Source organism: Micrasema longulum, unplaced genomic scaffold (genome assembly GCF_059751315.1).
Source record: "Micrasema longulum isolate JH-2025_06_02 unplaced genomic scaffold, ASM5975131v1 h1tg001827l, whole genome shotgun sequence".
Classification (NCBI taxonomy): Eukaryota; Metazoa; Arthropoda; class Insecta; order Trichoptera; family Brachycentridae; genus Micrasema; species Micrasema longulum.
Genome location: NW_028279001.1, coordinates 184,005 through 196,692, shown reverse-complemented (window position 1 = coordinate 196,692; position 12,688 = coordinate 184,005). Strand labels below are relative to the sequence as shown.

At 33.9% G+C, this 12,688-nt stretch overlaps 1 protein-coding gene across 24 annotated transcripts in view; it reads right to left on the bottom strand.

Annotated features, from left to right (window-relative positions):
- Nucleotides 1-12,688, bottom strand: part of LOC148273844 (serine protease inhibitor 3/4-like) — a 45,654-nt gene that overhangs the window by 20,552 nt on the left and 12,414 nt on the right. For 6 of the 24 annotated variants that reach the window (XR_015824451.1, XM_088238082.1, XM_088238090.1 and 3 more), the window contains exons 2-7: nt 6,916-7,031; nt 5,880-6,023; nt 5,283-5,492; nt 4,453-4,551; nt 3,608-3,955; nt 2,543-2,684 (exon numbers count right to left, since the gene is read on the bottom strand). Coding sequence is in view for 19 of the 24 variants with exons in the window: in XM_088238082.1 (XP_088094208.1) it covers nt 2,543-2,684; nt 3,608-3,955; nt 4,453-4,551; nt 5,283-5,492; nt 5,880-6,023; nt 6,916-7,031 (1,059 nt within the window). In the remaining 5 variants the exon portion in view is untranslated. Of the gene's footprint in view, nt 1-2,542; nt 2,685-3,607; nt 3,956-4,452; nt 4,552-5,282; nt 5,493-5,879; nt 6,024-6,915; nt 7,032-7,151; nt 7,393-8,543; nt 9,130-12,688 lie in introns of those variants that run through there. The other 18 variants (XR_015824452.1, XM_088238086.1, XM_088238093.1 and 15 more) reach the window with 13 other exon arrangements.

Sequence of the window (12,688 nt, the reverse complement as noted above, 5' to 3'; positions counted from 1 at the left end):
TCAACTTATTCAGTAAAACAAAAAATAGTATGTTTAATTCTCATCCATTGTATCTGCCAATGATATTGACGCAATTCTTTTAATGAAATTTTAATTTTAACTTCATATTTTAAAAACTATTCATAGTAAATTGAAAGAACATTTTCCCTTATAGAAAAATAATGTGTGAAAAGACGACACAATCACCGACACGGACATTTTATACAAAATACTGAATTTCCACGCTCTTATAAAATTCCATTGCAACACAACAAAATGCAAACCTTATAACATAATTGAACACGATGCACTAGAAGTAACATGTATATGGAATCACAATCCTTATATCTACTTCAGTTTTTAATGAGTGAGAAAGTTAATACACATAATCGTCAATATGAATTTATCTCATAAAAAGAATCAAACATCAGGAAAGTATGCTTCGTGACAGCTGCGGTAAAAAGCACAACTGTGTTTGACTTTCTTTATGAAATAAACAAAATGTATAACTATAATTACAAACTATATGCGACTTGATGGTTCAGCGCTGACCGCACACCTAGAATAATCCCCGGTGGATGGGCGCGGGCGTAATGTATATAATTGTAACTTTCAATATTATATTATGTCTAGTACAATATACCAGAAATCTATTTCCGTACATTATATTTTCAATGTTGTGAAAATTTAAATAGTTTTGAAAAAGCGTAGAGTTGGATCAGCAGTGAACGCAATCAGATCAAATTGTCTCGTAATCCTTTGAGTATTTTTTTGTAAATTAACAAAATGCTTACAACAGAGGTACTAAATAGACGTTCGTTCCAAATGCTTTTTAGTGGGAAAACTGGAATGGCCCTCTCACTGTTAGGCTATTGGACCATCCTATTGTTGAAAACGAAAACGCGCAATTCAATAAAATATGTACACTATTTCATTTTGTGACCTCCGACCCGGTTTTCTTTCTAACTTGACTACTGCCAAATCCGGCACCCTCATTGGGAGTTAACTAACACAGAACTGATTTGACTTATTTCAATACGGCGTCAGTAGCGGACCCGCTACAGTAGGCCGTTACATATGTACCTACATAATTTTAAAAATATATTTTGACTATTTTTCTTTTTTGCAGTACAAAAATATAATGTACAGATTATCACTAAATCTCAAACATAATGATAAAAGGTATTCGAATATCTTTTTACAGCTAAAAAAATAGTAATTTGATGAAAGAATATAATATTTATCAATTCTGTTCGAGGACATGGTATGTCAACGATTTACCAAGAGCTGATGATTAATAGTTGATCTTTGACAAATTAAAATATGCTAAGAATTAGGAGACAAGTGTTCGCATGACAAGAGTAGAACTATAGTTCATCGCGGCGGCTGGGGAAGTCCCCCGGGATTCCGAAGCGAGCCAGGAACACGGGGGCACCCCCCTCGGATGGCCGGAGCAGCCACACGGCGGCCCGGTCGCACACAAACTCCTTCCTCCGCGGCTCCGCCAAGCACCGCTTCTTTCTTATCCCCACGACTGAAGAAACAATATAATCGGGCCTTAGCCTTAGCTCTCTCTGCTCTCTAGCCTCCGCCGCCACCGCGCAATACAAAACTAGTGATACAGAGGCCGGTACAGTACCGGCCATCGATTTAGGATTTTCATTTCCCATTGTTAATTATGTACACGAATACTCGACAGTGATGTCTGCCTGAGGAGAACACTGTATAGAGTACTTGGTACTTGACCTGCGGGGAGCGGTCCTTCCACTCGATGTTTTAATAGAATGCATATAAGTCAAAGGCCAAAAAACTAAAGACAAAATGACATCATCTACGTAATACAAAATCACAATTCTATTTATACTACAATCCATGATTCGTTTCATATCAAATTTTATATTATTTATAAAAATGTTTGTTTCATTATAAAAATCATATATTTTTAATGGGTGTGGTAATTTAAAGTAACTTTTCAAAAAGGAACCAACCGAAACTAGTTTCCAATTATAATTAAAAATAAATTCCAATAAATTATAATAATAACCAACACAAGCAAACAAATAAACAAAAGTAGTAATAAACATTCGGAGCATATCAAAATAATCTCTGTAAAATTGTTTATGGCGGTATTTGATTTCTAATGACAAATATCAAGCAAGATGAATAGACGAAAGGCAGGAACACAGACAATACTCCCATTATGTAAAGCGTCTTAGTTTAAGGGTTAATATCCACTAGTTTCTAGGCAATGATGGTAATAAACATGCAGATAATTAGCAGCTCTGTGTCTCTGCGAATAAAGGTCAAGAGGAATAATGCGGTGTTGCTCCGAAACCGGTAGATGTTTAGTCATAAGACCCGACAAGTGATACCTGGTGATCCGGGCAGATGTCGTACTAGTAAATGGAATCTAACAAAACTTTTCGCATACTAAGGAACAACTCCTGTAATTTGTTACATTTCTTATATCCGTGTTGATATTTATAGAAATATGTTAGTTAAAATAGCAGATACATAGCTCAGTCAAAAAGCCCCGAAATAAAGCGGAAAGGCGAGTCCTTACCGGTGGCTGCAGCAGCCTCGGCGCCCTCCTCATTGACCTCAATGAAGGCCTTCTGCACAGCCTCCGATACCATGAGTGGCTCCCCGCTGCTCAGGAGACCCTCGAGCTCGGAGCGAGTATCAAACAGTCTGCCCATACCCAACTGTTTGGGAAAAAAACATATCAATATCTAGCGAGGTGGGATTTTATAGGGTTCAATTCCATTAACTATCATTACAAAAAGCCAACAAATTTACTTATGAAATAGACATTTTTAATACGACAATTATCAATTTTAAAACGTTCTTAAATGCACTGTTTGAAACTAATTATTAATGTCGTGATAAAACTTTCTTTTTCATACAATTCTTTCTCTGTTTTTGATGTGTATTATTATTTATTATTATATTTTTCTGAAATTGATGTATCAAATATTTTTGTGTACCAGATATTATGTTATTACCAGATATTACTTACTGTTAACTAATTTTTATTATTTTTTTTAACAATAATTTGATGATACCATTTTTTTTATACTTATAAGTATATGTAAATTTATTTATTTTTTTGCTTGAATTTTTCACAATTTGTTTTTAATTCAATTACTTTTCTTATATCCATTTAATTTTTTTTTTCTTTTTTACTATGTAAAGTTTCACTTTTTATTTTGCATGGCAGTATGCTTTTTATTGTTTCTACATGTATACAAAAAAGCGTTGTTTATCTTTCAAATTTTTACTCACTATGTTTGTACTTACCTCTATATTTTTTGTAAATGCCCCTTGGGCGTATTGTAAAATTAAATAATTAAATAAATAAAATAAAATTACAATTTATGGCCAGACCGCACTACAGCCAGGCTGTGAAAACCTTCCTTCTGTATGAGTGTGGTGGAATACACCAACCTGGCACCTCCAAATGTACATAAATAAATGCAATAAGAATAAAATTTGTTCGTAATTTTTAAACAAAGTGTGGCAGATGTTTTTCAAACATATTATGTTCGTCTTTAGGATAAACAAAATGTCACTCGAGATATACACAAATAAAACTAACTTAGGAATGTGTGAGATAAAGAACGGTCACCTTGGGAAGAACTTTCTTCAGATCTATGGTGGACTCGATGCGGAACTTGGGCAGAGCGACGGTAACATCGGCGAGGTACATCGTGTTGAGCACCTGGCGTAGGTCTGCGGTGGCCAACTTGGCCTCCAGAGCAGCCAGTCCGTCCACCTGGTTAGGCAGGACGATGACCATGGACATCTGCCTCTTCTCGTAAGGCAGCTCCAGGATCTTGGCGTCCCACTCGGGGACCTCGGCGTAGCGGAACTCGGCCGTCTTGTGCATCATATCTACCTGCGTCTTCTCTGTGGCCGAAAGGAAGAAATCTCTCTTGCGAGTCATCTCTTTATCGAACTTCTTCTCCCAGTTGCCCTAAAATCGTTCCTCATTAGAACAAATGCAAGAAGAATGGATTTAACAAACTTGTGTAAAATAAAATTAATGACATTTCATTAAAAGGTCAAAACATTACGAGCAAAATATTATGTTGGTGTTTTTTTAGTTTGGAATAATTTAAATATAGGGACACCAGTAAAGGCGTATTAATGACGATTTGATCTGAATCCAAAAAGGCAACCAGTTACTTGTATGTACACTCAGCGCCGGATTTAACGGCATCTAACGCCCAGTCACTTACTGAAAATGGACAGGAATACACACGTTTGTAAATCAATGTGAGAATATTATTCTCAGCTCCCTTGTAAACGAGGGTCCGGTTTTTTGTGCCAACTGAATCTATGGTTGTTCATCAGGTAATTGTACACTAGACGCAATTATAGCCCAGATGCAATAAGCATATTATGCCTGAATTTCTAATTTGTTCAATCGTACAATGCTCACACAAGAGGGAGAGAGGGGAAGATTCTTACCTTGAAGTAAATGGCATTCACGAGAACAAGACGAGTGTCTTCATCGAGTGACTCCGCCTTGATGAGATCTTTTATTCTATCATTGGTCTTTTTCTCCACCTGGAAAAATACGTATATAAATATTATGATCTTTAGTGGTTTGTGAATTTTATAATTTATAGAAAAAACTATATTAGAGTATGAACACGATAAATTACGACTAAATTTTTCTATCATTAAAATATTTGTAGCATGCCTGTGATAAGTAACTCCCGAGTATTCTGTAAAATATTAGCTAATTTGCCCTTTAAATTTTTAATTTTGAAGATGTTTTTTAAATTGACCTAAATTTATTGTCTTATATTTCACTTAAAGATTCTTCTCATCGTTTCTTTGAATCCCTTAAAATAAATATGTGTTTATGTTTTTCCTTTTTTAAAAAAAATGTTATTACTATTTTATTTTATTTTTACATCTGAGCATGTTTTTCGTTCTTTATTTCCATTCTTAATTTTTAATTACTCTTTCAAATTTTCTTCATTTTTAATATTATTTCCATTTGTAAATACTCACTACAAACTACAAACCTTAAAATATCTTTTTTTCACTTAAATTTTAATTTTTAAACAACTTTCATTCATGTTTTCTTTTTCCTTCTCTTTTTTATACTTTCATAATTAACCTTACATATAATTGCTTTTTAATGTGGAAACTTCACTGGTCCATTAGAATTAAGTCTAATTGTGTAAAATATTAAACTTTGTAACTGTACTGTATGTTTCCTGAATAAAAGAAAATAAAAAAAATAAAAAAAATAAAGGTATATAATATGTATCGGAGGTGGGACTGACCCAGGAGTTGATGATCTGAGCGGCCTTATTGGACTGCGCAAAGTTCACGTTCTCCGCTTCGGACTGGAAGATGTCCACAGCATCCTTTTTGAAAGCCGGAGCCAACACGTACTTGTCTCCCTCCTTCACAAACACCTTGTTGGCCACGTTCAAGGTCACGCCCTCCACGGCGTTCAGCTTCTGGATGGCCGGCTTGAAAGCCTGCCGCGTCTGCAACATGAGAACGAGTCGGGTGGGGTTCCCTTCAATTTGACTATGCAATAAGTCAATTATATTATTTATTGACAATGTTTTATAAACAGATACTATTTAAAATATAAACAATACATGTAAGGCGGAAAATACAAAATGAAAAAAAAAAAAAAAAACGTGGTACCAAATAATATAAACTGATTGTTTACTACCGCAAAAATTTAAAGAAAATGGCAACAATCCCTACGCACAACTTTTCCCAGCGCATAAGTATGCACGGGCATACTCATCGAGTCGTGCGATTCAGTCGCTTAATATCAACGCCAACACGGGCCATCGGAAGACATTCATATGCACCGAATGCTGGGTACGGTGACCTACAAACAGAGGTGGGCGGATACTCACAAAGTCGGAGTTCGGCAGGTAGAGCGCCTTGTTGAGGTCATTCAGGGTGTCTCCGCGCGCCCCCAGCGACAGCATCGCGAGCACAATCTCAGCTGACAAGGGAGACATGATGAGGTTCTTGTTGGGGTTCAACTCGGCAACTGCCTGAAATTTATTATCATTTATTTCACTGCACTTACACATTACTTAATAATTTTATTTCTAGAATTTACGAACATAACTATATACGATATGTGTTATAGCACTAACCCGTTGCACTCGAATGTCGCCGTGGTGGCGGCACTCTAATAATATGACAATAAAAATTATCTATGTGAAGTAGTTTAACTATGGAGTAAACTAGATACTTTAATATTATTTATACCTTTATTACTTTTGTAAGACATTTTTAATTCTATCATTTTATTTATCGCTGATTCATAATAATTAGGGTTAGAAACTGTAATACTGACACTATGGCTCGATTCGAATGAATGGAACTCTCATTCTGCATTTCCTTTAAAGGAAAATTATATTTTCAGTTAAACATATTAGAATCATACGCCACTTGGTTCCAAAAAATAAACTACACTAAAATACGATAAGATAAAGCACAATTTCGGACAGATTATAATAAATGGTTTCTACTTTTTTTTTGTTGCTAATTTATTGACTTGGTGTTTATTTTATACAACTCCATATTATATTGAGTCTACTTAAAATCATTTATTTTATTTTTAAACACGAAAATGAAAAATTCGGACAATTGTTTTGCCTAGTTAGGGCATTTCAAGGGACTTCGATATTCGTTCGAAAATACTCTAACAAGGCGAAACAACTTTTAGATTTTCTTTGTTTTTGTGTTTAACAATAAAATAAAAGATTTTAAGCAAACTCAGTCCAGTGTTTATTTTTAATATTAAAATTATTATTTTGCTTTTTATTTTTAGAGCATTTTAATACAATAATCGAAATGAGAGAGAGCCTGCCAAAAATATAGTAATCCACAAAAAAAAATATAAGTACATAATGTTACATATAAAACCTAGAAGATTACCTTGTAGAAGTCTTGGGAAAACTTGTTGATTCCATTACTAAGTTCATTCTGTTGTTCGGACATCTCGGCTGTATCTCTCGCGCACACGCACCACGCAAGCAAAAGGAAGTGGAAAACTGAAACAACAGTCGGATGTCAGTCGACGTATTACTAATGCAAGACGAATCAGAACTGGAATGGACACGAGACCAGCGGAGCGAGCCGGTGCAGGCGCAGGAAGCGGGAGTTATACTCACTTCGGCCCGCGGACATTGTCTACAGGTCTGTGTGTCCTCGGGGTGGTAATTTCACTAGAATGCGGTTCTCTTCTGCGTCATACAATGTTATCACAGAAGGTGAACAGTAGCAGTCAACCTTGCGTAGACTAAATACAACACGGATAAATCTCTCCATCAGTTTCTAGTGATATAATAGCGTGGGTATACACTCAATCACATAATCTCTGACTTATAAAAAAAAAATGTATTCCACCTGAAACTTTCGTGTTAAATACAAAACATTTTACAAATTATCATCGGTCGTAAAATTTTAACTTCACGCTCCGATTTATTCTGTAATCTTTTATCGAATCGGATCCGAACAGAAAACGTGGAAATACACTCTTAACTGGGTGTTCTTCTCAGAGAGCAGAACGGTCAGTGGGACAGTTTTGTGCAAATTCCAGGATTCTTACAATAAACAGTAGTCTACTAAAATATGCGAAACATCATTGCTGTAAAAGTCCCTTAAAATAAACTCGAGGTGAGTTGGAAACGAACTGATCTGTTCTGAATCACACATCACTGTAAAATGGAGACATGCGGTTGATCACCGATAACCCTACAGAGAACTGTAACAGTAATATTTTCTAAAATTCTAAATAAATATTAAATATGGAATTATGTACCTGCAAACTGAATGTTTCAACTTGAGCTAGACAGTATTAGTTTTATTTTAGCGTTACAATTTTCGAATCTCCAACTGATGATCTAACTTTTACAATATGACAGGTACTTAATTGAAAATATATCAATATATTTATATCCATTAGGTAATGAATATAAATCAAGAAATATTATAAATTGCTTATCAGAAGATAGAAGTTAAAGCTCTGATTAGATACAAATTTACTCTGAATGTAGTGACAAGAAATACTCATCGCATGACTCATCACTCGTTATAATGGTGCAACTAAACATCTAACAGGGCACTATACCTAATTTAACTATATTATATTTTATTATATTTAGTTTATAGTTTGTCATTGTTAAGATCTGCAAGAGAGGCTAAAGTAAACAAATTGTTCCCCAGTACTGAACTTAAAATTCTATTTCACATGAATAAACAGAACTCCAGATTGAAAGTCCAGATTTGCGGATATTTACCGTTTATTATTAGACAATAGTTACAGAGGACAATGCTGTTGAAATAAGATAGAGTGAAGTTGTGAAGTACCTACATAATGAGGATGGTGCCGGCCTACATGGCAAGTTCAAGGCCAAACGCGTGATATTTCATATTATTTACTTTACGTGAACGATAATATATTAAATATTATATTGCTCCGAGGTCTGTGCACTACAATAGGTATAGCTAGAGATGTACAAATTAATACACGAGGATATTATCTGTTTATTATTCTGACTTACATACGAAGTATCGTGGAAGAGCGGCCGCCACCGGTGACTTCACAAAGTAAACTAAACAGAACTAATAATGCGCAATCTTAGACTAGAAACGCCCGCCGGCGCGGCGTCGGATACCGAATTAAAATATGACGCTATCGACAATTCCGATAATAATGATATTGATTACTAAAAATGGGAGCAAGCTTCCAGATTAAGCCGACGCGACGTCGACGTGAGTGTTCTTTTAAAAAAGTTAAAATAGTAGATCTAAAACGTCAAAAATGTCAAAACACCGAGTCAAAAGTCAAAAGAACACAAAATTATATCTATCAACCACACCGTCACACCGACTGTCAACTGTCAACCGCCTGTCAACGTGTCAACCTGGACAATACGATATTGTTCTGTCCCAAGATCCGACCTATTGTCCACGTGTAAACAGCAATTTGTAGGACATGACATTGTTCCGAGACATTGTCACAAAGATAAAATGAGATAGACAGGCAGGCTTTCTCCGAGGGACAATGATTACCATTACCGTCTACCGATTACCCCCACCACCCTGCGCGGCCACATTGTTATCGTGTGAACGATACTTTGAAAGGCCGTTTACACATAGATAATACAACAGTATTTTGTCCTTACAGTATATACCTACATCTTAGAGTCCGTACTATTCCAAAGTTTGTAAGGATTTTTGAAAACCTCCACCTCCAGTTTTTTCAATATTCTCCAAAAACTTCATTTTAAAGTATGATAACCCATGCATACATATATAATGTTATTATAATGGAGTGCTATTTAATAATTTCATACAGTGTACATTTATTATGTGCCTACATACAGAACTGCACATAACCTGCATAATATAGGCTGCGGATTCCAGGCGCAACATTATAACTCGAATTATTTTTGGAAATTCCATTTTTAAAGGAAGCTAAAGATATGTTATTAATATCAATACAGTTTAATTTCTGATTACACATATTGCAGGTTCTATTTACAAATGAATTTTGAAAAGATTGAGTGGAACATTTAGCAATTTTAAATAGAAATTGGTTCCTGGTCTGCGTTACTGGACTCTAAAATTAATAAGTGATAGGTGATAGAATCTTAGGGTAATCTATCATGTCATTCAAAGTTCTATACATAAAAATGGCGTCAGTCATGTTCCTGCGAGTTTGGAGAGTTTAGGTGAGTTTGTAGATTCATCTGAACCTGTATTCTGAGTTAACCGTCTAAAATTGCAATACAATATAATTTTTAACTGTATAGATTCAATTCGGTTAGTATATTTTTTGTATTGAGAGCTCCAAGATCTATCTTCAGATCCCTATATATCTCACATTAGACCTTAATATAATAAATTCAAACAATTGAATTTATATCCAGATGCTATGGAACTGCTAGCATCAGAAGAAGTAGTGGATGAAGAAGAGATCGAGGTCTATATAGTTCCAGAAAACATTCCAGGTCCTTTGGAATAATAGCCTTGATTACCCAAATGTTATTTTTAGGACTATCTAAATCTTTTTTCGGGGCTAGCACGTGTTTTTATGTTTCAGTTCTTTAGTTAACATTGTTTTTTTTTTTTTTTTTCCTACTGGTTTACTGTTTTTCTATTTTGTATTTTCTTCTTTCTTTTTTATTATTCTATATTTATCTTGGTTTATTTTTATGTTTTTTATTGTATTGTATTTAGAAAATAAAAAGTTTAAGGCAAGAAATGCAGTAAAATTTGAATAAAAAACTCACTTAAATATTTTCAAAATTATTTTTATCATTTCTCAAATGCGCGTACATATAATTGTATTTCTAATTAATGTATTCCTCTCTAAGAAATATTCAATCACATAATTAACTTTGTGTTCAAAACTATTTGTTCCATACAATTCTCAGAAACTGCTGGAAATTGCTTTAATGATTCATCAAATAAGTCATAACGGTGAATTATTACCATAAAGAAGGTGCTTATAATATTTTTTGTTTCGTATAATTCTTGAAAACTGCAGTAACGACTCATTCATAAAAGAAATTATTAAATAGCACTTCATTATAATAACATTATATATGTACGCATGGGTTTTCATACTTTAAAATGAAGTTTTTGGAGAATATTGAAAAAACTGGAGGTGATCGGCAATTTTGGTTTTCACATTTGTAATAAAGAAATAATGTGCATCATAGCCACCAAATCAAATTTTCTGGCAGAAACATTAGTTGTGTTGTGTAATAAAAATAACAATTTTGAAAGTTCAACTGCGATTTAACGCCAAGGTTGCAAGTATATGGGAGAGAAAAATATATGAACTTAAAGTACTAATTACATACGTTAATATAAAAAAGGTTTCATTGCTAACACTTTAAACCGCATCGAGAAAAAAAAATCTATTTTACTGCCTACATTTTTTTCGTTTGTATTTTTTTAAACCATGTTAGACACAAAACAACGAAAAGTTGAACATGACAAATATTGTTACATGTTAGATTTTCTACGTCAAACATTTTTTTAAATCGAAATAATGACTTTGGTTCCTAAGTCCACTGTTTTCCAAATCCGGACCACTGTGTGCCGTCCTGCGCGATCGAGGCTGTTCAAGGAGCGAGGACGCGGCACATGTAAACGTAACTGGCTCTAGCTAGGTTTTACACAAGAACAATAAATTATTATTACGTTCCGGATACGATTTCCGATGAGATTACAATAATTAAACGTGAGATTTCTCAAGCCTGGGTGTTCTGTGTTGTAATGTACCGCAACAATTATTGGGCCTCTCGGCTTTTATGCTGCTCTGAGATTTTACATTTTAGTACAGATTGTCAAATTTCGAACTGTGCCTAAAAACTTAATAAATATAGTGTGAAAGTTAGGAATAAACATAAACTTTTGTGATATTTGATATTATTATGCAGTAAGGAATGACATGGTAAAAAAACACGTAAGTAGGTCATCAGCCATCACAGTACTCGCACAGATGTAATGCTCGTATACAGAGTGTTACTTTTTTCATGAAGCACATAGCCGAGGAAATATTAAGTTAACATATTATTGTTTTGAGTTTGTCCAAATTTTTGTCCACAAGGACTGGATTCAACCCCTTGTGGAGCTGTTAATATTAACATATATTACAACAGAGATAAATAAAACTTTACAGAACGGAATATGAAAGTCTAGGCATCAACAGGGCTTGTGATCTGTCATTGGCTGGTTTGAGTGGCCACATTACACACTGTGTGAAATTAACCATTCCGCCCGTATTCGAACATCTATATTCCTTCAATTCTTTCATCTGTTAATGTTTGTGAAGTTCAAGATCCCCATTATCTACACGAGAATTGTTTTTCTTTTACGTAATGGGAAACGTTAATGTAAATATATGTATTATGTATTAAATTAATATAAAAATTGTATTTGGCAGTAATATTGTGTACTTATATTTATTATCTGAAATAAAAAAAAATCGGTTAAGGAAATGTCATATATGATAACAAATTCCCAACAAAAAAAATTCTGCCGAAAATGGCGGCAAATAATAGTCTTTTTATTATTTGGTTCGTCGAAAATGATGAACACAAAATATTATTATAAATTATAAATGTAGTATATTACATTTTCTGAACCCATTGGATTTTTAGTCCCATGGAGTTGGGAATTATGTCTCAAAAAATGTGTAGTAAACTATCGTTAAGTAAATAAATAAACACGAAAATAAATTGCATTTTTTTTCATATACACAACCCTATAATGATTAGGATTGGATTAAGAGTCTAATCCACTGAATAGATAATACACTAGAAGTGGCAATAGTAAGTTTTACTATGAAAAACCGATGTGGCCAGTTTACAAAAGACCTTTTGGATTTGGAACGTAAATAACCAATGGTCAGTCTTCTACTTGCGGTTATTATATTGATAACCTTTTCTAATAGTGCTGTCCCTAAACAATCGACATTTCTATTTGTAAAATACCGATTGACCATTTAATTTTTATTATTTTATTTTCTATGTAGTTTTCGAGTGCTTTGTAATCGGAAATATTTTGAATTAGGTTTTTTTAGAGGGAAAAGAAACAAATACTTTTTTTATTATAAAACATAATACGTATTTATTGAAAACAAAAAACAGTTTTTAAAAAAAAAAACAAAAATCGCAAAATACAGAAACTG